General features: G+C 36.4%; 5 protein-coding genes across 7 annotated transcripts; 3 read left to right on the top strand and 2 right to left on the bottom strand.

The window, feature by feature from the left end:
• The first annotated feature begins 106 nt into the window (after positions 1-106).
• LOC111322177 (calcium release-activated calcium channel protein 1) lies at positions 107-5,697 on the top strand. 2 transcript variants are annotated; one of them, XM_088744067.1, is made up of 3 exons: positions 107-811; positions 1,395-1,497; positions 3,114-5,697. In XM_088744067.1, the coding sequence occupies exon 3, from the start codon at positions 3,120-3,122 to the stop codon at positions 3,636-3,638; it is 519 nt and encodes a 172-aa protein (XP_088600193.1). In that variant the 5' UTR covers positions 107-811; positions 1,395-1,497; positions 3,114-3,119; the 3' UTR covers positions 3,639-5,697. The 2 variants fall into 2 exon arrangements, with proteins under 2 accessions (XP_088600193.1, XP_022780976.1); XM_022925241.2 differs by lacking the exon at positions 1,395-1,497.
• On the bottom strand, positions 5,114-9,120 carry LOC111322102 (MORN repeat-containing protein 3). The gene is made up of 5 exons (XM_022925151.2): positions 8,917-9,120; positions 8,112-8,263; positions 7,407-7,566; positions 6,733-6,917; positions 5,114-5,769 (listed from the first exon to the last, which is right to left on the bottom strand). The coding sequence occupies exons 1-5, from the start codon at positions 9,059-9,061 to the stop codon at positions 5,698-5,700; spliced, it is 714 nt and encodes a 237-aa protein (XP_022780886.1). The 5' UTR covers positions 9,062-9,120; the 3' UTR covers positions 5,114-5,697.
• Positions 9,121-9,159: 39 nt separating this feature from the next.
• Positions 9,160-13,720, top strand: LOC111322099 (G patch domain-containing protein 3). The gene is made up of 3 exons (XM_022925146.2): positions 9,160-9,609; positions 10,466-11,194; positions 11,868-13,720. Exons 1-3 carry the CDS (start codon positions 9,237-9,239, stop codon positions 12,257-12,259), a joined length of 1,494 nt encoding a protein of 497 aa, XP_022780881.1. The 5' UTR covers positions 9,160-9,236; the 3' UTR covers positions 12,260-13,720.
• On the bottom strand, positions 13,031-21,019 carry LOC111322100 (uncharacterized). Of its 2 annotated transcripts, none has more exons than XM_022925148.2 (4): positions 20,767-21,019; positions 16,713-17,003; positions 14,707-15,195; positions 13,031-14,325 (listed from the first exon to the last, which is right to left on the bottom strand). In XM_022925148.2, exons 1-4 carry the CDS (start codon positions 20,770-20,772, stop codon positions 14,062-14,064), a joined length of 1,050 nt encoding a protein of 349 aa, XP_022780883.1. In that variant the 5' UTR covers positions 20,773-21,019; the 3' UTR covers positions 13,031-14,061. The 2 variants fall into 2 exon arrangements, with proteins under 2 accessions (XP_022780883.1, XP_022780882.1); XM_022925147.2 differs by lacking the exon at positions 20,767-21,019 and adding an exon at positions 18,612-18,783.
• Positions 18,877-25,825, top strand: LOC111322103 (mitochondrial fission process protein 1). The gene is made up of 3 exons (XM_022925152.2): positions 18,877-19,036; positions 23,452-23,821; positions 24,359-25,825. Exons 1-3 carry the CDS (start codon positions 18,952-18,954, stop codon positions 24,444-24,446), a joined length of 543 nt encoding a protein of 180 aa, XP_022780887.2. The 5' UTR covers positions 18,877-18,951; the 3' UTR covers positions 24,447-25,825.
• The last annotated feature ends 381 nt before the right edge of the window (positions 25,826-26,206 follow it).

Below are 26,206 nucleotides of genomic sequence, written 5' to 3'. Positions count from 1 at the left end.
AAAACACCTTTTTTTAAGCGCTAAAAAACCTTCGAAATCAGTGCCTATCAGTTCCTGTATCGCCGAGTTGATTAGCCATCGGCCAAAACTGGATAATTTAAATCGAAGACTAAGTCTCAAGTTTAACCAACTTCACTTCGAGCCCAAATGAGTATCCATTAAGTAGACATGTCTGTTTCGCACGTGATCACGTTCAAGTTGAACTTTCTTCAAGTTCAGAACTAATTCTCGTCAATACCAAATGGCCTGAATTCAACTCATGCTCGAGTGATTTTGTAGTGATTTTGTAGGTTGATTTGGTGTTTGGAGACGCGAGCCTTATCAAACCCAAATTCTTTCTGGCATTGGTGCTTGTCCTAAAAAGCAGCCTTTTTATATTTCAGGACATGAAACAGTTTTTCAGAGAAAATGTCTGATTGTGTGTATTTTTTTTTTGACACCTAAAAAAAATGTATGTCTTCTCTTCTTTTTTACGTCCGTGATATTAGAAGGCGTGACACCTGTCACGCAGTCACCTATTAACAAAAAACATCCACGCTGATTGGTCAGCGGGTACTACCCTGAAATAAATAAATACAGTATGGGTTATTACCGCCATGTCGGTTTAGCAAAAATACGTGTTTGTACTGGATAAAAGTCTCCTTAAAATATAAAAGGACATCCAGCTGATCCTCACAAATGAGAAAAAATTGACATGAAGCACGCAGAGGAAGAGTGTGTACAAAAACTGACGGTGAAAAGACTCTTTCTCACCCGTGGAAAGCTGAAAGCATCAAGTCGCACATCGGCTTTGATGTCTGGTTTTGCAATGGTTAGTGTTTTAATGCTTCAAATTATATTGACTTTAGGAAACAGAATATGACTTGGAAATATTTCCGTATAACCCCATACCAATCAAAAACAAAGCCGAAGTCCCGGAGGTAATCTGTTGTTTTGCCTCTGCTTTCTTTTATCCAAGAATTGTATAATGAAGTATGGGGTTATACGGAAATCTTGCCCATGACTTTATTTGATGTTTGTGATATTTAGCAGAGAAATATTATAGTGTGCGGATCTTTCCTTACGCTGCTTATTTTTGGAATGTTTTTGTTTACAAAGTATGTTTCGTCAATTAAAATCACAAATCGATAGTGGTTTAGCATGGTCTGTACCCTTACCGAAAACAAATTATATTCGTTATCACAGGGGTCAGAATGTTGTGGACTCACGAGGCGCACCTCAGTGAGTCTGCTACAAATTTTGACGTCTGTGATGATGAATATTGCAGTTGATAAGAATGTTCACCTCAATCGGCGGTAATATTGCAATCTGAATGGCCAAGTACAGACCAAGCTAAACCACTGTCGATTTGTTTTTTAGCATGATATTGACATCAAATAAAACATTTCTTTCAGTGCATGACATGTTACGTGACACACTGATACCAGCAGCGTTGTCTGTACTCTTATCGGCAACAGAAAATTGGCCAATCAGATTGTAGCATTACTGCCAATTGTGGTAAAATAACTATTGTGTTAATTTGATTGTTTATCATGAGTCTCCATTGTTATCAGAAGTTTATCATTCTTGCATTTGCAGAATTTTTTGTTTACACTTTGATAAGTACCAGTCGAACACTGTTGAATTGTAGTACAATGTAGGTTTGTGGAATCTTTGGTTGACTTTTATGTAATGTGGAAATTAAATATTCAGTTTATAAAATAACTGAGATACTATGAGGGCCCTGATTGGTCAAAAACCTATCATTTAATGTACTGGTAAACCCATCAAACATTGGTCTGATTTTCGCTATTGCATAAATAGCGCTATCTACTGCGAGGATCGTGCATCATACGTATCTAATACCGCAGTTCAAAATATATGAACTTCATATATTCATTGTATCTGATTTATCACTTTCACGGGTTTATTATGAATCAACTTAACGGCCTGCTCCCAGTTGGCTTGTTAGCTCAATGGGTAGAGCCCTGCACTAGTATCGGAGAGGTCAGTGGTTCGAGTCCCGTACAGGCCTGATTTTTTTCAGGTCTGATTTTTGCTATTGCATAAATAGCGCTATCTACTGCGAGGATCATGCATCATACATATCTAATACCACAGTTCAAAATATATGAACTTCATATATTCATTGTATCTGATCTATCAAACATTGTAGAATTCTAAGTTTATTTTATAAAAGCAACTGACTGTAATTTTCTATTTGTTTACTGGCAGAATTACCCACTTGGGATGTTGAGAGAACACTTGAAAAGTTTGTAAATCATGAGCGGCAGTTAAAAAAAAAAAGTCTTTTTATAGCATTACACAATTACTGGTGAACCAGTAGTTTCCATTGTGGTCCTTGCAAACAAATGAAACAAATGGTCTAAATTGAACATAACATCATTAAGAACATCATTAAGAACCCCAACTGGCCGGAGGCAAACCAGTTGGCTATTTACAAGGGTGGCTAAGGATCTGAACTCAGGGCCACCGAGAAACAAATCCAGTGGTCAGGGTGGGACTCGAACCTGGGAGCGGCGGATTACGAGTCTGACACTCTAACCACTCGGCCACACTGCCTCCTTTGAGTTGCTTGATTTATAAACTTTTCTGGTGTTTGCTCAACCTTCTGGGTGTGTTTTAGCACTCAGTCTGGTTCATTAATAGAAAGTCTCTAGGTTAGATAGAGCCAGAATAGAAGACAACTTATCATGGGCTATTTGGAGTGATACTCTATCCTATGAAGACACAATTTTCATAGGTCAGACCTTAATAGAGATGTAGAGTCATTTCGATATTCTATAATTTTTAATGGCCATCTGGTGCCCTTGGAGTGAAGGTGACAAGAAAATGTAATTACCATACTTCGTGACTAGACTTTTCATCGATAGTTACTCAGGAGAGGGTGTATTTGAGCAGTTTCATTTCTACGGGTGTTTGAAATTGGCAACTTCCAGTCAAAGAGAAAAGAGTTTGGACTAAAGGTATCTGTATGTACATGCAAAACTTAGTTGATTATCTCACCCTCTCTCCATGGACTATTGTCGCTATACCATCCTTCCTATAATTGGATGGGACACTTCAGTGCATTTTCTGTTCTTTGAAGGACCTTTTCCTTGTTTCATTCTTAGGTAGCCATGGTGGAAATTCAGTTAGAACCAGGTGTGCCGGAAGGGCTTTTGATAGCATTCAGTGTGATGACTACCATTCTGATCTCAGTTCATGTCTTTGCACTTATGATATCTGTCTGTATTCTGCCAAATATTGATGGTGTGGCAAATATTCACCAACAAGGAACCCAAATTGTACAAGATTCTCCTCACGAAAAACTTCACATGCACATTGAAATAGCATGGATTTTCTCAACTGGCCTTGGGACGCTTCTTTTTTTAGCAGAGATTGCAATACTCTGTTGGGTGAAGTTTTACAATTACAGTAAGCCTGCGGCAGTGGCTGCTTCTGTGGTATTAGTTCCTGTATGCATTGTGTTTGTATGGTTTGCCTTGCATTTTTACCGATCTCTTGTCCAACACAAGTATGAAAGGTCTTTCCAGGGAATTGAAGAACTGCAACAGATTGCAAACCAACTGCACACAGATACAGGAACAGCACCAAGCTCACCAGCAGCCAGTCCATGTCCTAATCACAGGGTCTGAGATAGTTTGTACACCACTTTTTGTTGGCATGCTCCTTGTTATGGCTGTGCCTCCCAAAATCAGTCTGACTTGCAATCCTCCTTTTTCACTGCTTCTCAATTCCTTATAATTTGTTAGAGAAATTGAATTCCAAGATAACACCCTCTAGCTTACATGTTTGTGTTTTCTCATAACCTTTTTCTGAATAATCTTTTGGAACTGTAAAGGAAAGAGACATGATTATCACTTTTGGAAGGATAAGTTACAAATTGCTCTAAAACAGTAAATTATGAAACTCCTGACCAAGAAGTGATAAACATTTACTCTCCCTATAATATCCATATATTGTTTGGCAAACAAGCAATGAGAATATTCAAATTTATCAGCAAGAAGTTATCTTGATCTAAAACCAAATTCTGGTAACTAATTTATGAAGAAATGTGCAGCAGCAAGTGGGAGAATTAACAGTTAGATCTTGGGAATTAAAGGTTTAAACCACAAGCAATATAATCAGTATGTCATTATTGTTGGTTATAATAGGTGTATTGATAAGTGTATATATATCTTATTAACCGAGCATGAGGGCCGTACTGGGAGAATATCGGCCTGAGGTCTTGACAGTACGGACCAAGCTGCGCTCGGTCCGTACAAAAAAGACTGAGGGCCGATATTCTTCCAGTACAGTCCCGAGCAAACTTGGTTAATAAGAGATTTGTTATACGACTGAAGTTCAAAGGGACACAAGTGAGGTATCATTGGGGACCATTCGGGACAATGCCCAGTCCAATACTGACAGAATAATGACAGGCAGTAAAGTATTTTGATTGGTTGAATTTAGTTATTGGCCCTCTGACCGCTCGAGTCGTGTAATAATGTTGGTTATATTAGGTCTATTGATAAGTGTATTGTGGTCTTATTTGCTCTCTGTCTCTGATGTGTAATACTTCATTATTTTTGTCAAATGTATTGACATGGAATAGTTGTAAATTACTGTAAATGCATTCATGACTTTGTATGAGACTAAGGCCTCCCTATTAACATACAAGTAAGGTATTTGCTAACTTGGATACTGAGCATACAAGGCTGAAAATTTTTAAATTCGTTGTAACCTTGTCTAAGTTTGACTGCTTGTGATTTCATTCTTAGGAAATTTACCAAAGGCTTTTTTGTTATAACTGTTTACTTTGGCCAGGATTTGTACTACTGATTTTGCAAATTTAAGCTGTCATTCTACTACAGGATTTGATTAATTTCTTTTCATCAACAAGGAGATTTGAACTAGTTGAAAGTGGTTTGTGCATGGACATGTAAGTGAAGTGAAAAGGTGATCCAATATACAATGGCAATATTTGTACCATAAAAAAATGATTTAACAGGTTGGAGATTGAGGTCCCATCTATTCCATTTAGCTATATTCTTCTTGTTTTTACTATAATAATTTAAAATTTACAAAGGAATCAGTATAAACTATTTGTGTGATATTTGGAACCTGCATCAACAGTGTGAATATTTTATTTAATTGATGATGATTACTGGAGTATCAAGAAGGCTGCTGTACAGAATATTTTAACTCATTATACTTTACAGTGAAATACAAAATGCTTATTCATTGTACACTACAGAAACTTATCTAGACCAGAGTAAACAAACTGCTAACAATTATAAACATTGTTGTAGTCTACAAAAAGCAGAGGTTGTACTTGGTGAGAAAATTGATCAATAGAATTCTTGGAGTAAGGAGAAAAGTCTTTCATAAATAATGCAAAAGGTTCTTCAAATCAAGATTGGTTATTTCTATAGTACATTTCTCATTCGATATACTGGTCAAGCTTCTTTGAACAAATTGTACACAATCGTATGCTAGTTACTCTCGTGCATTAGTTTATGTTCGTGACTAGTTTCAGTCTAAGCTAAATGTTCAGTACTGATATCTAGCTGTACTGATTTCCTTCAATTTAGGACACATTTTCATAGAACTAGGTTTTATCTGTTATAAAGTCCATATGCCTTTGGCTTTTGTTCGTATGTACATTGCATAAAAAAAAAAATAGGGACAACTCAATAAAATTATATTAATCTACTAGGATTGTTGTTCATCAAGGAATGTATCTTCTGCATCTTTGATTACTCCTCTTGTATCTTGCAGTTTGCACTGTATTTGAAAAAAAAAAAAAAAGGAAAATTATGCAAATAATATTATTTTGTATTAATGCTTTACTGGTACACCTCGACATCAGTATGCATATTGTCCTTACTGTTCTTTCTACATTTCCTGAAGTGCTGGTAAAGGGAAATTTGAAACAAATGAGAGCTTGTTTACTTGATGATCATTTCCTTTATTCTCCTGACCTTAATGTTTGCTTCAGGGGTGATATTGTAAGGAGAAATTAGATGCTGGTCACTCTTAGGGGTCAGAGGGGTTAACAATTACATATAAGTGTTACTAATGCAATACAAAGTTATGTTCCTGAAGGCAGAAATCAGGAATGAATGTTTTTCCCATGTTCATGAAAATAGTGTAACATCTTTCCTATGTTTTGTAAGTCCAAGTTCAAAGTTTTTATATGGGTTTATGATACTCTGTCTTCTACCCGACACCTTTAGCATTGCTGATCTTGACAGTATACAGAACATTTTTTGCATTTTAAGAACAAAGCTCTCAAGTTGGTGTGCTGGCAATGAGTGAGATTTTTTACCTAGCAGCCTTTGATTGTGATGCCACAGGTAGTGGTGGATCTAGGGGAGGGGCAGGGAGGGCCTGGGCCTCCCTTACTATGGGTGAAAAAAATTGAAGGAAGAAAAGCTGGCAGGTGTACACACACCTGCCAGCTACACTCAAGGTCTGGATCCACCACTGGTCACAGGTATCACCCTTCTGGGGGGGGTATGGAGGCATACTCCCTAGGAAAATTGTGAAAAAGTGAAGTAGTTAAGACCTGCATTCCTTTATTCTAATGCTCAGTTGGTTGAACATTCAACCAAAAAATTAGAAGGTCTGGGATCTGAATCTTTACAACATTCATCTATAAGCAACCTTGATCTTACACTTATAAAGAAATCTTGATATTGTTGTTTTCATATCAGTAATGCTAATCTTTCGGAACAAGACACAAACCTCAGGTATTGGGTACGTTGTTGGGTTTGGAGCCTCATGTCGACCAAAATCTTCCATAGTGCCACATTTTGGAATGTTGTCACACCACACCCCAGTGTACATCTGACCTCGATCAAGATAGAAGAATTTACCCTTGCCATGTTTTTTGTCATCTTTCCATTGACCTTCATATCGATTTTCATTTGCTACCAAACAAGTAACAAGTATCATAACTTACTTAATGTAACAAAAGCATGATTTCTGAGTCAGGTAATTGAGAAGCACTTCTTCAGATCACTGAAAGCCATTCTTGTCAACCCTTTCCCTTTTAAGATCTAAAAATGAATTCTCTGTACCATCCCCCTTATGTTACTTAATTATGATTCTAGCTCTGAGAATTTAATGTTAAATCAAATATCTTCTCGTTGATATTTTCTTCTTGTTACTTTTCTGCTTGAAAATGTAAGGATATTGTAAGGAGAAATTCCTTGTTGGTCTCTCCTTGGAGTGAAAGGGTGAAGTGAAAAGATCTTTATCTTGTTCATGGCACAGACCTTGCTGAGCTCGGTCTGTACATCATGACCTTGGGCAAAATATTTTCCCATCTGGCCCTCCCACTCAGTCAACAAGTACATATTATTTACCAATCAATGTGGGTTCGCAAATTACATGTCACTAATAAATAACAAGCTTACCAAGTCTAAGCATTCCTTCGCCAGTTCTCATATTGTTGTACCATTCTCCCTCATAGACTGAACCATCAGAAAAATACATTCTTCCCCAGCCACTTCGTTTGTCTGCATACCATTCCCCCTCATAGTATTCATTATATGAGTAGAAATTAGTTCCATAACCCTACAGAGGAAGAATAAATCAGTGAACAGGTGTATACAGATAAACATACAATGTCTCTTTTACATAATTTGAGAAAACTCCAATGGCAACCTTCTTACTATGACAGTAGTGCTAATGTTGGTAAGTTAAAGTACCACGATTTCTAGAGTTAGCATACTATAGGAGGTATAAAACAATTTCCAGACCAAAGTTGATAAACTCTGCCAACCTTCTAGGGAAAGTAGACATTCCTGTCACATTAACCCCTTGGTCTACTAAATAATTCAATTATAACGATTAGTACCTTTTCTTTTGACTACTTTGATTTCTTTCCCCCCCCCCCACCCCTCATCAAATAGCCCCATATGTTCTTGCACTATAACTATAATTGTAAACCAGACCATTGTTCTTTTTTGACAAGACTTCTCAAAGGAATAGGGATTCTTAAACCTATTATGAAAGACTTGGATAAACTTCAGATTTTTTAAATCATTTTCTTACATACTCTTTCAAGATTCTAGTTTAGAGTAACTGTGAGCATTTCTATAAATGCCACAAATACATACATGTCTTTTATCATTTTTCCATCCACCAGAGTAAACTTTCCTGTATCCTCCTCCCTCAGGAACACTGTATGTGCCAAATCCACAGCGATGATCATCCTTCCAATCTCCATCATAAATAGCACCAGACTTCTTCCATGTCATAGTTCCTTTTCCTTTTGAAATACAAAACAGTGTTTTTAATGTAGATATGGAGCAGAGGGGGAAGATCTTGCTGTCTTTGCCAAACACGTCCCTTTTCAAAATGAAGTTGAAAATTCTTTTTTCCTCTTTTTTTAATTCAAAACGTTTGTTGATATAGTAATCAACTAGTCATACATATTTGCACGTAGACTTTGCTTCTTTCCTTCTAAAAGTGTAAAGTAACTCACATGTTTTTTTTTTTTTGGCTTATTTGTTGGAATCGACAGAAATTACTAATTACTCTGGTTTTAAGACCCTTTTTCACTAAGATACTTATGAGTTCTATTAGGGTCATGCATTTCTGTACTCTTGCTAGACTAGCTGTGACTAACTGCGAACGTTGTTTATCTTAATTTGTATTTCAAACTCGTAATAAACTGTAAAGTGTTGCAATTAACTGCAATACAAATGTGGTTAGGGATGTTTGGGACTTACTGGGCTGAACATACGAAAACTTAAATGCAAGGATGTTATAAAACACCATAATAATTTGAGCTAATATGCTTTTGCCATCAGCCAATCAATGTGTGTAATGTTAAAGAGGTAACTATCAAGCTACCGAATACGACTACTTAAGACTGCTCGAGCAAATTTGTAGGATGCACAGACTTCCATGGCCACTTACCATTCTTTTGGTTTCTGTCCCAATCACCAGTGTACCGATCGCCGTTCACGGAATACACTGTATGATGAACGCCTTTCTTCTGTGCCTTGTAATCCCATTCCTTCCACAACGGTTCATTTTTCTTAGGTTGTTTAGTGATCGGCATTATGTTGCTGTTTTCACTGTTCGAAGCTACAAATTAGATAATTATTTACTTGTAACTAAGGGCAGGCCAGGCTACCAACATACAAATACCCATAACCCTTTTCGGTAACTGTAAACAAGATGGCGGCGCGCTTCAGCGAAATTTGAACATCTGTTTTGTCGCGAAATTTCTAGCTATGGAAGACTTACGTGAGAAAAATTTGGCTGATAAAGAAGAGGAGGGTTGCTATGCAATTGTTAGTAACATTCCGAAAGAATTTCGCTCTTCTGATTTGCGAGCAATGTTTTCTAACTTCATCAACGACGAATCGAAGGGTTTCAAGTGTTTTCATTTCCGTCATCGGCCTGAGTTCAGACATGGGGCGGGCTCTAATGGTGAAGATAAAGAAATCAAGACGCCCTCGACCACGTGCTGCGTTATATTTATCTTAAAGGAGAAGCTTCAAGACCTAATTAATTGTTATCATGGCAAGAACTGGGTTGACCGAAATGGAAAATATTTCCCTTCTAAGGCATTTATATCAAAAATCAGAGTTAAAGAAGGAGAAGGTTGGTGTTAATGTAACCCTTAATTTCATTACATTGAGGGATTACTTGATGTAATCATGCCAGCCTTGCCTTTCATGCAGGGCTAACCTTTACATTGGATCTATAGCTAGATATTTTGGCTTATCATTAGGGATGTCACAAAGTCTCAGACCCCAGACCCCTGAAAAAGTCAGAGCCGTGGATGTCTTGAAAAAATCAGACCTCCTTATTACAACTTATTGAAATTTGCTGTCTTCAACAATTTCAATCATGAAATGGACACACTATACACCGAATGCAAATATAGCATCCATTTTTGAATTGCCATTGTTCTGGACTCACTAGCCTCGTCTTCACGTGGAAACACAAAAGGATTATTACATCACATGAGAGGCTAGTGAGTCCAGAACAATGGCAACTCAAATTGGACGCCATATTTGCACTCGGTGTATAACACAGTCATTGTTTGCATCTTAAAAGTTAGAGGAAGCTTCAGTCTTTTCCAGTTCAAAGAAATCAGGAAATCACAAAAATTTGAAGGTTTTTGTCTGCCAGATGAAATACAGTAGTTGCTTAACTTCTCAGAGAATAAGATACATTGAAAGAGATGTGCTTTGCATGATACTTGTCACAGCACAGTGACCAAGTACTCATGTTTGAAATGTTAACATTTAAACAATGTCAAATATTTAGCTATGAAATTGTCACCCTACAAAGACTGAATCACCAACTCCAAATAAATTTGTATATTCAATTAAGGTCCTCTCCCCACTTGAACCTTTCTGGCATCTTATTAATAAAATTATTTTAGTTCTTAACTCATGCAGAACACTTTGAATTTGTTCTCTCACTTCAGCATTTCCCTTCTTTTTCTTAGGTTCTGCAGAAGACCTTTATAGAACAAAACAAGACAAAAAACAGAATCCTTCTCCAAGGACAAACTTAGAGTTTTCACAACATGACCTCAGGGAAATGATAGAGCTTCATCCTCCTCCTCTGATGCCCAATGGCAATGTTGGAACACCCTTGTCTGTATTTAAGGAGTTGATAAGAACTTGCAAACTGCCTCCTCATGTAATAAAAAAACTAGATCTTAATTTTTCTATGGGAAAGTCCAAAAAGAAGTACAGCAATGTTCCACTGAATTACACAAGCCTGGAAAAAGGAAGGGTTCTTTTGAGTTCAGGACCAAACGATAAAGACCACCATTTGGGAAGGGATGCAAAGAAAAGTGATTCACTCAAAGACAGCTCTTTGTCAACTCCTGATAGTTCAAAAATGCAAAGTTCTGAACGGGATAATGTGGAAAATGTTTCTGAGAGGAAAGATATTTATGTGGTTGATGTCAGTGGTGGTGATGATGATGATGATGAGAGGGATGTCGAGGAATGGGAGAGACATGAATCATTGCACAATGATGTCACTAGTCAAGAACGCACTAAAGAGAGATTATTTGAAGAGGATATTGAACTGAAGTGGGAGAAAGGTGGAAGTGGGCTTGTCTTTTATACTGATGCAGCCTTCTGGAAACAACAAGATGAAGCAGACTTTGATGAGGAAACTGCAGATGATTGGGATGTAGATATGGAAATTTATGAAAATCCAGGTATGACTGTTAATACAATGATGCAAACTTTACTTTCAAAAACTGATACCACTTAAAATACAGTCCACGCTCTCCTTGCAACCACTCTTGTAAGCAACCAGCTCTGGCTACAACCACCCACATTTCAATGTCACTTAAACTCTCTAATAGAAAGCTCTTGTGAGTGACAGTTCCTGTAAGCAACCACCACCACCTCAAAGGGCCTGGTCTACGTATGTCAACACTTTAATAAAAATACAATACACTGCACTACTACATGTAATGTGTTGATAAAGATCTAAAAGCTCTCGTAAGCGACCACCCTCTATTTTTTATAATAACTTTGGTCGCTTATGAGAGCCTATTCTCATAGGGGAGTTACTGAAACTAATACAGAAATAAAAGATTCCTACTTTTCCTAATGTTTTACTGGTCAGTATACCATTTCTCTTTCAAAAGATATGAGGTGAGTCAAGGAGAGAGGTTTGCCAGCTGACTGGCATTGTTAGCACCAGACCTCTCACTAGCTCACTTTACAGAAGGAGTGAGACTCTCTTGCAGGTAAGAAATGCTTGTGTCACAGTGCTACTAACAAGAAAAGAATAATCTCCATAAAATTTAGCCAACCAAACTTTTTCAAGCTGTAGGGGCCACTATAAAGCTTATAAAAAGTAAATTATTCTTTTGCTTGCAGGCGGAGGCGACAAAGACTCCAGAGATCTTCTCCAGATGCGAGTAGAAAAGCAATGGAGGAAAGGAAATGATATTGACTTAAATAAAATAGGAGGGTTTGAGAAACATACAAAAGGATTTGGAAGCCAAATATTGAGAAAGCAAGGCTGGAGAGAAGGAGGAAGCCTTGGTTCATCCCAGAAAGGTATAACAGAACCTGTTTTTGCTGAAGGACAATTACCAAAGTGTAAGCGAGGCTTGGGTTACTATGGTGAGAAGTTACAGCGACATGCGAAACGACCAAAAGTTAAAAGAATTATATCAACTGTTTACGATGAACTGGATAGCAATGAAGAGAATCTTTTTGAATCATGGGGACCTGATAAACTAAAAAATCGAGTGACAAATGAATGAGTGGCAAAAATAGTAGGTGCACACTGTAAACGGAAATCAGCAACAACAACAACAAAATTTCTTTATCTTAACAATGTAGCATTCTAACAATCCCCACCTACAAAATAGTGAAGCTAATTTAGGTGGGAGGTAAATAGACATTAAAATACATTCTTCAATACCAAGTTTGACCAAACAAAGGAAATGACCAAGAGAGCATGCATATACACCAACAATGAAAAATAGTAGATGAGCCAATCAGGTACTATATTGTAATTAACCTCTCATTAACCTCCCTTTTCAAATAATGTTGCAATAAGTAAGGTACCATTTTGTTTACACCAGGCAACATTGAATGGAAAGAGAAGCAAACAAAAGTCTTCCTTAGCACTCAAGCCATCTACTTGTGATGAAATAAAGTCTTTCCGTTCTTCACTTCATCTTTTGGTAGACTCTTTTAACAGTTAGGAGCAATGGAAGAAGAAGAAAGTATTTTTGACCCAAATAGTGATGCTTTTCTGGTAATAACCAGAGCAGCTGCTGTTTGGGAATTTGCTTATTAAGCTAGGTTACTGAGTTGTTGTTGTTGTTTTTTTAATTACAGATGTAGTTGAATTTTTAGTACATTTGAAATGAATGTCAGGAGAGTTAGTCACTCTCTAAAGTCTCAGAATGCAAAAGCCATAATTTCAGGTATTCTTTAGAATGGTAGTGACAAAAGTTACTTGATTTCTAGAATATACTTCTCCTTTTAATACAGATGTAGGTTTGGAAGGAAAACTTCAGTACAAATTTGAGAATAAAATTTTGATTTTTTATTTTGAAAAATTCAACACTTGTCTTAAGTGACTTGAGAGGGGGGGAATTTTCAACTTACAGGGGGCAATGTACTTTATACAGTTATGAAGAACTAAGCTTCCAATTAAGGTTAAAGTTATCAAATTATTGTGTCATTCTCAACACTAGTTCTTTGTTGCTTGTGATTTACCTTGGTGCATGGATTTAGAGGATCGTTATGTACATCAAACATTAATACTAATTTGAGTTCACAGAGGCTAAAGAAATCCTATTACTATAGTGTGCAGTACCTCATCCTCAACTGTATAAAACTTCAACGTTTAGCAAGATCGTATTCACATTTTTACACCTATTGTATACATTGTAAATAAGATGGTAAATATATAGTTCTATCAGAGGCCTGAAAGGAATAAAACTTAAAAGGCTTTGGATGGTCAATAGGAAGCATGATTTTAAACAATGTAATGTAAAATAAATTGAACATTCCTGCATGCTTGTAGGACTGAAACTTTTATAGTAAATACTCACTACTCACTTGTTTCTTTACTCACTTCTCTTGTTTTTCAACAAAATTAGCTTGGTTAATTTGACTAGTGTCAAAAACTCAATCCTGAAGTGAGCTAGACACCAAGAGAGATAATTAAGCAACACAGTCTCCACAATAATAAACATTACTTAAATGTTTCTGTGGTTTACTGTTGTTTGAGTTTCACAGTAACATTTTTGCATACATGAAACTTTTAGAAAACATGTGGAAATAACATTTTAACTGCACACTCACTACACACTTTTGTTTTGTCTTAGAATATTACAAGGTCAGTTAATTTGACCTCAGTCAAAACTCAATCCTAAAATCTTAGTGATCTTAGTTGTTAAGCAGAATATAATATAATTATTTGTAATTGAACTGAGTTAAGTGCAATTTGGTCTGAAGTCATTCACACAATTACAAAATCTGACAACCCCGTAGCAAAAATCAATTTACAGAAACCTTTTCAGTCCACTCATGATCAGAGACTAATTAATTATTGCTTAATTCCCCACAAACCACTTGGAAAACCCTCAGCCTGCTTCAAATCTCGTGAATACCTTTGACTCAATCTATCAAAACTATCAGCAATTTCACTTGCTAACTGAGCTGCCTGATGCGTTTGTTCTCCATCATTACATGTCCTTAAGTCATTTCCTTCAGCATTGTTCCATATCATGAATGTCTCCAGGTCAGAGGCCAACTTGAACAGAGCTTCACGGTTAGCTACAACCCTCTTGACTCTTTCCTCTTGTCTTTTCTGGAAGTGAAGGAAATAAATTTTAAGTTTTGATTTTCAAGATTTAGACATCTCTTAATTCCTACACAATGTTTTGAGTCATTCTTTGCATATAGCAGAGCTGACTTTTATCCCAACAGGGAGGTGCTAGTATGCTTTCTTAACATTTCTTTAACCCTTTAACCACCAGAATTGATTGACATGTAACTTTTCCCTGTAATATCCATACATCATCCAGAAAACGTAATGGGAATATTCAAGTGTGGAGGTTGTTATCTCGATTTAACACCAATTTCATAATTTTTCTCAATACATAATTTATTAAGAAATGTACTGTAGCAGCTAGGGGGAAGAATTAATGAACACATCTTGGGAGTAAAAGGGTTAAGTGCATTGGCTTACATTCCGTCTTTCCATGGCCCTTCTCTGCTTTTCATCTAGTTCTTGAGCAGTGAGTTTACTTCTGTCCTTCCTGTGTGTCTTCTGTAAAACTTTGGGCACTGGAGATAGAGGCTGCCTTTCTTCATCAAATCCGACAGTAAATGCAATGCTCTTGTTGGTGTCATCAACAGATGAAGTTTTCAAACATGCTTGTTTTTCCTTCTGATCTTTGGATTTGACCAGTGGTGGATGATCTTTTGATAAGTTATTGTTTTTGTCATCTACAGCAAGATCTTTTGTCATTTGAGATGTCAAAGTTCTAAAATCTTTTACAACATGACAGGCTGTAGCAAGAAGTTCAGAAGATGTCATTTTGGGTGTGTCATGACTGGGGCCTCTCCCAGCATCTACCAGAGACTTCTGCTGTAGGAGAAGTTCAACATTGTGTGCAAGCTTTCGAGCAGCTTCTTGTCGATCATGGATTCTTTTAAGTCTCTGTTCCACTTGTTGCTGTAAAGATGAATATAAAATTAGGTTTGCAGTAAATGGTATAAACCAGAAGGGTAAAAGTCAGTCATGGAGAGTGATAGTCATTGTAATAGATATCCTAAAAAGAACTGTGGTCATGCAGTGGTGTTAAGACAATGTGGGTACAGGTAGCCAGCTCCTGGACATACTGTTTAACAATTGGTTCATGCTTTAGCGTGCACTATCGAGTTATGGAGCACGCGGGAAGTTTGGAGAACACGAAAGAAGTGTAAGAGTTGCCCGAGGTGATAGCCGAGGGCAAGTCTAGCTTCTTGAGTGCTCTCCAAACTTCCCACGTGCTCCATAACTCGATAGTGCACAGCTGAAAGCATGAACCAATTGTTTTAGAACATAGCCAGTGGAATTGTGCATCAAATCCGACGTGAAAAATGAACAACAGTATCAGTTGAAGCGAATCGTGATGGCGCTGATGCCGAGTCTCCTTTTCCTTTGTTTTTTTCTTTTTCTGCCTCATTTAAGAACTCTAGCCCAAGGGAAAAGGTCCAAACATTGTCTTCGTTTTCGGACTAGTAGGCCGAGTTTCTGTTTGTATCCATTATTGTCGTGATATATATTATTTTTCCCCGTGCTAGCAATGGCCACTTGCGCGAAAAAAAAAAATTCTGGCGAAGTCGGATTTGCTGACGCTATCAGCGAGCACTATCCGGATTTTGAGCACGCTTTATGTATAATGAATTTGATTGCATGACTTTGCCAGCTATGTTCTAAATTAATTTGGTAAAGTACCACTCATAGCCAGGCCCTTTTCAAATTTTTTAACCTTGAGAGTTGGTGGTTATTCAAAGTGAGCACTTATGAAATTTTCATGTCTATTTTCAGCATGTAGTACCTAGTAACTAAACATAAAGATGTACCAATAATAGACAGTGAATTGTGATTCAAAGAAATAGTCAGTACTCCTGTTCTGCATTTCAGGTTTTTTTGGGGGGGAGGGGTGGGGGAGTGGGATCTTATCAGAGGTGGGCCCTTTATCAAATAAATACAATAGATGATGACTTCTGTTTAGGTTTTGTAATGTAATTACTGTCAGTCAGTCAGTCAGATCTTCACACTACATGAGCAACAATTATTGACAAAAAACAGCTCAGAGAAGTGCATGGACTGTAATTGGTTAGATCTCATTTATTATACTGCATCTCAAACTAAAGTAATTTACTTTAATCAACTGAGTTGATAAGGTAAAACTTTGGCCACCATAAAGAGTTTAACAGCTGGCATTTCAAGTGTTAGCCCTTCGTCAGAGCCGGTGCATCTCAAACTACTTGATTAATTGATTTAAAGAACATTTGACAGATTCAAATGTGTCCGTATTGAAATATTCCACATACCCAAATTAAGAAATTAAATATTTTTAACAGAACAAGTAAAAACTGATGTTTGTTAAAAGACATGCATATCCACAAGCCTTAAGTCTGTAATGAATCCATTGAATCAAACCCATATCTTAACATAGCAATGTTATTTAATAGTCAACTTACTCTCTTTCGTCTTTCAGCCATTCTTTGTTTCTCTGTGAGCCTTTCAAGGCTTATGTTTTCTCTTTCTGTGGTTTGGTCACAAAAACGCTTTGGTGGTGGCCTACAAACTGGTTTCCCTGTGGGAATGTGGAAGGCAACAGCATTGGTAACCCTGCTTGTTGTTAATATTTTTCTACAGCCATTTGAAGTTTCACCAGAGTCTCCTCTCCATTTTGTGTTATCCTCAGGTGATTGCTCGTTATTTTGAATAGTATCGTGTGTTATTGTCTCTTCCTTCTTGTTGTTCCCATTCTGAAATTAAAATGTTTATATATTAAAGTACAGAATATAAATTTTGGGTTAAATATTTATGCTAAATTTTTAGCCATAGATGCTTTAATAAGCACCCTAAAGGCCTTATTAATTTTCAGGTTCTCCAGATGGAAGGCTTTTTAGAGAGGGGAGCTTACTTTATAATAACCCTTTTATCGACAGAATGATTAAAATTTAAATTCTCCTGTAATCTCCATACATTATCAAGTCAATGAGTAATGAGAATACTCAAACTTATCAGGTAAAACTTGTTATCTTGATCAAACACCAAATTCTCATAACTTATTTGACAGGAAATATTGAGCAGCTACAGGAGAGAATCTATAAAAAGACCTTAGCCCAAACATTATGTAAACTACAGGGTCTACCAGTAATTGTGATAAGTCATTACAGTCTAGTTATTTACATATTTAAAGGCTAATATGTGCTGGTAGTTCGTGGTTTGTTTGTTTGTTTGTTTTTTTTTTAGGGCATTACTTTTGTTGGAAACAAACAATGAACTCTTTTATAGACTGCCCAAACTTATAGCTATGAAGCTTCTATTTTAGAATTTCAGAGAAGAGGAGGAAGAATTTATAGGAGGGGAGCTTATCAAACACCAGATGTTCTAGAAAAGGGACTCCTTTAGGGGAAAGAGTGTGAGAGAGAGAAAGAGAGAGGGGAGGGGCCTGATAGAGAGGAAGGCTTATCATGTAATAGTCATTCAATATATTTTGATTCTTTGCAGTGGGGGTGGGAGCAGGGAGTCATGAATTCTTACCTTGGGTATGGAGATGGTGTGAAAGCTTTTAATTCTTGACCCTATTATTTTAGTAGTACAAGATATCAAACTCTGTTTTAGGAAGGAATTAGTTTCCAATTAATTTTCTTCCGAGGGTGGGACACTGGTATACCTTATTAGAATCTAACAGGGACTTTATGGGAAGTGAGACGGGTGTACAAGGGCACAGTATGTATATGCTGTTCAGCAGTGCAGGATGACCTAAGTCATTCAAGGAATGTGGTGATCCATTTGAAACGTTATTATGACCAAACACCTTTTCTTTATTTAACTGGAATGCTAATCTATTACAAGCTCACCATCTCCCTACTTTCTGGTAGAAAAAAGAAATGTTCGAATTTTCAAGGTATTTGTTTGGCCAAATTCATTCACTAGTTATTCACTAGTCATTTCTAAAAATAGTTCCGTATTTTTGCAGTGTTTGGTGAATAAACGGATCGAAGTATGCAGAAAATCAAATTCCTTCTTTAGATAGGTCTGATTAAAAGTACTACTTGGAAAGACTTTTCTTACTGCAGACAAGCCAAAAGAGAGAGCTATGTCCCACGCAATTTTCACGGAAAAAATTTGCAAACTTGCGTTTGGTGCGAGGAAAGTATGCAAGTCAAGTCTGGAAACATGCCACAACTTTGCACGATTAAATTTATGATACTTCGGATTCCATAAACTTTTTGGAGAAAAACATCCCTCTATTTTCAAAATGGGATGTTTCACTTCCAATCTGTCTGGAGCTCTTTTTTTTTTTTCCAGAAAATGCCTAAAAATTCGAAATTCGAAGGTTGAGATGAAGTAGTAGAAAGACTAACCTCGAAATGAGTCTCCATCGATCTTCGTTGATTCCTAATGTTAACTTTTTAACTTAACGTTGCTAATTCAAGACGCTGAAAATGGTACAGAACCCCTCTGGTTTAAGTTTTGTAGCTCTTTGCATGCAAATGAAAACGTTGAAAACTATTTGGCAAAATTTACGTTGTCATAATTGTGTCCAAAACAAATCGACTCGTTGTGATGTTTACATGAAATCTGATTGGCTGGTCAGAACGCTATGGCTTATTCCCGAGATGATCCTGGAAACGATGTTATCACGTTAATGGAGACGAGGCTTGTACGAGAGACAATGGAATTAAAAGTCAAGATGGCGGTCGAATGATGGTGGAAAAGCAGCAAGATGTTTCCGATATCACGGTAGCTGACGTTGATATTTTCAGGGATACAGCGTTAAGATATCTAGGTAAGTTCATAGTTTATTTTGAGCGGTTCACATACTCATACTCTGATAATTTGGACACAGTATAGACACAGCTGGACACACACTTCTGGAGTTGGGTTTACATGAGAAGTCGCTTGATCTTATCGGGATGACTGCAGACAGTGTCCAGAAATCTTTGCAGGTTCTAACACAGCGAGATCTGTACATTACAGTGATCTATTTTTGGGAGTCTCTAATCTAATTTAAAACTTTGCCTTCATGTAACGTGGTGGTTAGCATGCTTTGCATGCATGATTTCTTCAACAAAATACCAATATTCCAACAAACTGTTTAGAACCCTTTGCAAAATCTCATTTTCCCTTGGAAGGATCACTTATCCTCATAATGTGTTGTAAGTCAAAAGTGTGGGTACCAATGTGTATAAGTGTGGTCATTGGACACAAACAAACTTTTGCAAACCCTGTGCAAAATCTTATTTTCTGTGAGATGGGTAACTTATCCCTGTAATGTTTGAAGGTCAGAAGACTTGGTGTGTTTTTAAGTATAGTAATACGAGATACAGAAAAGGACAAGGACAACTGCAGTTTACATGTTTGATAGGGTCCTGAAGGGTCAGTTGATAGATTATGTAGAAGGTAATCTCATTAGACCAAAACTCTTTTCTTTTTCCCTTTGTCCTAAGAAAATTTTCAAGGATTTGATGTTTTACTCTCTCCATGAAAAAAGAGATCTTTTGGTCAAAGTGTTGTAGACTAATTTCAGATCTATACAAATGAAGTCAAAATTGAGAATAGGCAATCTTTACTAGTGCTACATTTCTTGAACCTGACAACTCTGGTTTCAAAATGCAAGGGGCAGTCTTTATTGGATGTGAACTTGCTACATGTATATCCTTATTCAGGATAAGCTCCTAGGTAGTGGTGAAGTCTTATGAGTTGTGACCCATGACCTTTTTCTATTTCTTGTGAAAGTTACTTCAGATTAATATTGGCAAGAAATAAAACCTGTTCCTTGTTTAGACATCTGCTTTTGTATATTGTCTTTGGAGAGATCTTTTTTGCCTTATTGTGAGTTATAAACTGTGTATTCAGTTTGACTGCTTTGCCTACTTGAAGTAGCTTGTGCTTCAGAAATGAGTAGCAAGCAAACACACCTGCAGCCAATGCTTTTAGGGATATGGTGTATCAGTGTGTGTGAATTAAACTGATTACGGTTTAAGCAAGGTACCAGTTTGAAACATAGGACGCCTGGATTCTTTAAAAGCTCTCTGTTTAGAGAAGCAATATAGGTAAAGTGATTTTTTTTTTTTGCATGTGAGAACTTAAGATTTCCACAACTTCTACACTTGAAAAGAAAAGTAAACCTTGGGATTCATTATACTCCTAGACTTTGTGGATCAACCCTTTTCTACTGGATTCTTACATGGTTGCATGACTTTCTTTTATTTCTGTTTAAAGCAGAGCTGTAACTTCTTATTTTAGTGAGATCAAAGGATATTAATAGGATTATGATGGTTGACTTTTGCTGGTGAATACAGTTATCTTTGTGTAGCAGAGCGTTTTAAGGGAGTTTTCATGCTTTGTCTCTTTCCTCTCGTCCAGTCATGGATGACAACTTTTTCTACTTAGAAGCAGTGAAGGATGGAATCTCCATGTAAATAAATTGCATGCAAGTTAACCAACTGTATAAGTGTACTAGTTCTGATTCCAGAGTGAAACTTGTGGAAAACAAAGTAAAACAACTTCACATACCTTCATGTTAAAAAATGTAAGCCATTTTGGTTCCAACTTTTGACCTAGAAGAAGTTGTTTCAATTGGACACTAAGAAAACAGCTAACTCTGGCAGCTTCCCAGAGCTAAAATTTTGTTATCATTCCTGTGTTATCAAGTAAGACTGGTTTACTGTGTTGTTCACTGGTTTTCTGTGTCTGTGATCATGAACCACAGCAGGAGCTCTCCTCCTGTCAAAACAGTTTGTCTATCTTGGGTTTCAAGGGCTTGTACTTAAATACAAGTCCAGTGTTTGGAACAACCTTTCAGCAGGTGTTCATTTTTATCTGTAGACTGTTCCCTTTCATTAACATGCAAACAGAATGCTAAGTATGAGCTTTTACCAAAAGACAGAAAAATGTGGTTCATTGAACTATTAATAATTAATAGTGTCCTTTGATTAAAAATTTATTGTTTGTAAAACAAGGTTTTTCACCTTTTAAATTCTACTGTTTTCTGAAACTGACAGCTATCACTCAATCTGTTTCATTTTGGATATCTACCCTGACTGTTGTTGTTGTTTTTTTTTTTTTTTTTTTTTACCTGTAGCCCAGAACTAAGCTTTGAATCTTGTGAATTTTGTTCTCAGTGAATGTTTACTTTTAATTAATGGCATTTGGTTTATCTAATGGCTCAATGTGACAGGACTTTTCTTTAAATACCTGCAAAATCAGTGAACCAGTAACTTGTTCCTTGTCAACCAATGGGTGAGCTAACTAGAGCATGAAATTACACAAGGGTTAATTCTTGTGTATTGAGTGAATTAGGTAGATTTTATTTTGATAAGTGACAAGTTCACCTTCCATTACCATAATGGTAGCTTTTGACCTCATTAGGCTGCAAAAATAGGATTGGCCTTATGAAAATACCAGAGGCAGCCACTTGAGATGGTGGTTATTAGAAGTCAAATGCATTTTGTTAGTCAATGGTCACCTCTTGAAGATCATAGAAGAAGATTGAATTGATTTTCCACTGTATTTGTACTCCATCCACACTAAAGCTAAAATAGCTTTTGTTAAATGTGGTTAGAAATTGTTTTCTTGATAGAAGATTCTAAGACGATGTTTGTCAGCTTTCAAATTTCAATGAAAATGCAATTTAATGATTACCTGAACCTTATGTAAAATTTAGTTTTTCTGTTTTCTGTTGCTGAATTTTACTCTGTTAAACCTGGCTCAACTAAACAAGTTTTTCTGTTGTCAATGTAACATTACTCTACATTGTGTTGACTTAAATAAAGTCAGTTTTGAAAGGAAAATGGGTGAATTCAGCTTGCTAGCCCTAAAATTTTATATGCGAAACATGTTTGACTTGTATTAAAAGATATGCTAGGCTTGTTTTCACTTTTGAGTGTCTGAGGTGTGGTTTAAATTTAATTTTTGTTTTTAAAGATTTTTCAGAGCAGGTTTATTTTGAAATTGAAATAAAAGAAAAGTGTCTTTTTTTCATAATTTCCTCATTGTAAGTTGAATTTAGCTTAAAACTTTATTTTCACAATCACTGTTTATTTGTATCATTCTGTAAATTATGTGTGTTCCTTGAAAATTTGGTGAAAAAAAAGTTGTCACAGGGTTCCAGAGATATTACAGCCATCCTCTGCAGACATTAATTTTTGTTAGCCATACATCTCTAAGCCTATCATTCTTCTTGCACTCTCCTTCCCCTTCCCACCTTGTGTTTGCAACCCAGGCTATCCCTTCCTAAGGTGATGTTATTAGCTCTAAGACTAATAATTTTATTGAAAGCTCCAAGTTTAACCAGGTGTAAAATTTTCTTTTAATATTATTCAGTAGGAATATATCAATCTTAACCCTTTACACCCTAACATCAGTGTCCATATTCTCCATAATGTTCTTTATACATTTCCTAAGGTACTGACAAGGAGAAGTTGTGAAACAATCAAGAGCTTCTTTAGTTGGTGATCATTTCCTTTATTCTTGTCAGCTTAACAGTTGATTCAGGGGTGATATTGTCAGGAAAATTAGATTGAAGGGTAAACTATATACCCCTAAGAGTGACTGGCATCTAATTTCTCCTTACAGCATAACCCTCTAATCAAATGTTAAGGTCATGAGAATAAAGGAAATGATCACCAATTTAAGACACCTATTGTCAATATCATAGGAAATGGAAAGAGAACAGTGTGGAAAATATAAATACATACCTACATACATACATACCTACATACCTACCTAGCTACATACATATATACCTACATACCTACCTACCTCCCTACCTACCTACATACATACATACATACCTACATACCTACATACCTACATACATACCTACCTACATACATACATATATACATACATACATACATACATACTTACTTTATTTGGTCTCACAGGTTAAAAAACTGGCAGCCATCGGCTGATGTGGACTTGCATTACTAATTTACAATGTTTACTTCTTAAAGAAGACTTAATATACTATCTGTGAAAAAGAGAAAAAAGTTAAAAAAGTATCAATAATTATAATAAAAATGGTCTGATTTGTTGGTGATCAAAGAGCTCTCCTTTTCATGCTAATGTTAGGGTGAAAATGATTAAGACTACTGACCAGCAAGACTACTTATAAACCAAATATGACCTTAACCTTTAATAATCATTGCTTAAAACTTAAAGACATTTTGATTAAAATATGTACTTAATAACCGTCAGGATATGCCAATGAATTTGGTGAGGCATTCCGTACCCACATCCCTCGGTTAATGTACCTCGGTAGCTATGGAGTTGCCTCCACCTACTGCCTGGCAGACTCCATTGACAAAGGGAGGCGATGCTACCAGGAAAGCACCCATCTGTCCAGCTACCTCAAGAAACGCAAAGCTGTTGAAACCATGGTAGAGGCAGCCATATGGCAGGGGTTGGCTTCAGTGATTATCCCAGGGTTTACAATCAACAGAATTTGTGCAGCATCTAGGTTCACACTTAACAGATATGCGAGAGGAGTGCCTCCTAGTACCCAAATGTGGATGACCACTATTGTGGGACTCACTGCAATACCCTTTATTATCAAACCTATAGACAGGTGGGTCACATCAGTAGATAACTAAATTTAATTAAAGATTTACATGTAAGTAGCCATTTTGTTTGACCTCGGAAAATTATGTCCAGTCTGCCATAACCAGTCTGCATCAATCTTGCACATCTTGAGTGAGCCCTTTAACTCCCAAGGTCTGATTGTTAATTCTCCGTTCTAGCTGCTACACATTTCCTTTTAAACCAGTCATGAGAATTTAGTGTTAGATCAAGATAGAAACTTTTGCCTGATATGTTTGAATATTCTCATTACCTGTTTGCTGGACAATGTATGGATATTACAAGCAGAAGTTACATGTTAATCTCTGGGAGTGGAATGGTTAACCATCCTTCTCTCTCTGACTTATGACTTGTTTCTGACCTTGTTTGTCTACCTCAGAAAAAGTATAATTTTAAAATGACAATTTTCAACAACTAAAATTGTCTTTTATTTTTCACTTGGTGCTTACCCGTAAAACCATAATACTCAAGGCATTGGTGTGAAACATTCCAATTTTCTTACTATAGCTTTCTTTCTGTCTTTCAGACTGGTGGATAGTGTAATGGATGGATTGATTCATATTTCACGACAACTTGGTATCTCTCATCAACTGGATCACAGCCACAAGAAATAGAACCCTGGAAATCCCATATTAAAACAAAATTTCATGGACAGATTACTTTTATTAGGTTATTTTCTCTGGTTTTGTCATAGTGACTGCCACTCCCACTCTGTATTCCATAAGTCAATAATGAACATTTAACTTGGTATTTTGAATGCCATAACTTTTATGCCATGACGCTGATGTACATAAAGATTGTTACATATTTTTATGTGAAAAATTATGCATTATTTATGTTAACTAAAGGCAATTTGCTGTTACCAGACTCTTCAATATACTTGGTGTCAGTTTCTTTTTGAAGCTATCACTGGTGACTTATCTGCACAAAATGATGTGAATTATCGAATTACCTTAACATCAGTGTACAGGTTTTTTATACTGTTCTATATACATTTCTTATGATGCTGACAGTAGGGTACCTGTACTCTTTGAAAGTCCTAGAAAGTCCTTGAATTTAATTTTTTTGTTTTCAAGGACTTGAAAACCCTTGAATTTAGACTCAGGTCCTTGAAAATTTCTGAAAAGTCCTTGAAAATAAGTGCACATGAATCAAGGTTGAAGTTCTCTTTTGTTTTTGATGTTGAAAGTGTAAGTTTCTAGCAAAAATAGCGAAAATGAGTTTTCCTTTCAAATCCTGCATCCAATTATGATGTTTGACACATGATTTATTTATAATTTGGATATATCAACAAAGTTGAAGTGGTAAATTGGCCACTGTAACGATTACAAAAGCTGACGTTTCGAGCGTTAGCCCTTTGTCAGAGTGAAGGGCTTTTTTTTTTACCTGATTGGTGCATTGAAAAAACCTTGGTTACCTTGCACATGATCACTCTGATGTTCATGCTTGAAGTGAAGTCATGCCCATTGGACTTTTCAGCTGCTCCTATTTAATGTAAAAGGTCCTTGAAAATGACCCAAATAGTCCTTGAAAGTCCTTGAATTGGGTTCCTGAAAAAGTGCAGGAGCTCAGTCACAGGAAGAATTTTTGAAAAATATCATGAGCTCTTTTTAGTAAGGGATCAATCCCTTAATTCTTGTGACCTCAATGATTGATTCAGGGGTGATATTGTAGGGAAAAATTTGATGTCCATCAGTCTTAGGGATCAAAGGGTTGACAGGTACTTTGCTTCTTAAGCTCTGTCTTTTTGCAAGTCATTACAGCTTAACATAGAGGGCAAAATTACTGAATGCTGATTGGTCAATGAAGAGGGTATTTTTTTCTTAATTTTGCTTGTGTAGAGGGCAAAATTACTTGCTCATGATTTTGAATGCTTTAACTTTGTTTGAAAAAGTACTAACTTTATATTTTCAAAGTTGAAAGTTTGTTAGCAGGCCTGGTTTTCAATATCCTGCTATGTTTGTGCAAAAATAAAATTTCATTCAGCTCGTTAGCATGTTTGTGGTGATTGACTCTTTGTCAACATTAAATGGCTTCCTGTGACTGATTACTCAAGGGTGCATTCAGAAATTCAGTACTTTTTCCCTCTATTTCATTAACAAGCAATCGCAATGGGTCCTCGTAAAATTAAGGATTAATATTACTCGCATTTTCAGAAGTTGCTGAAATTGCCCTTGTCATGCAATTTCAGCAACTTCTGAAAACACATGTGATATTAATCTATAATTTTATTCAGCCCCATGCAATTACCTACACAAATTTATAATGTTGCAGATAGTTTTTAATACTAGGTATCTAGGATGTCAGGTAAAGTTTAAATGTTTGGAATGGAGGTAAGGAAGAGGATTACTTGGAGGGACACAGTTGTTCCACT

The sequence above is a fragment of the Stylophora pistillata genome, chromosome 13 (assembly GCF_964205215.1).
Source record: "Stylophora pistillata chromosome 13, jaStyPist1.2, whole genome shotgun sequence".
Classification (NCBI taxonomy): domain Eukaryota; kingdom Metazoa; phylum Cnidaria; class Anthozoa; order Scleractinia; family Pocilloporidae; genus Stylophora; species Stylophora pistillata.
The sequence above is the reverse complement of the archived record's forward strand: the minus strand, read 5'-3'. Positions and strand labels throughout refer to the sequence as shown.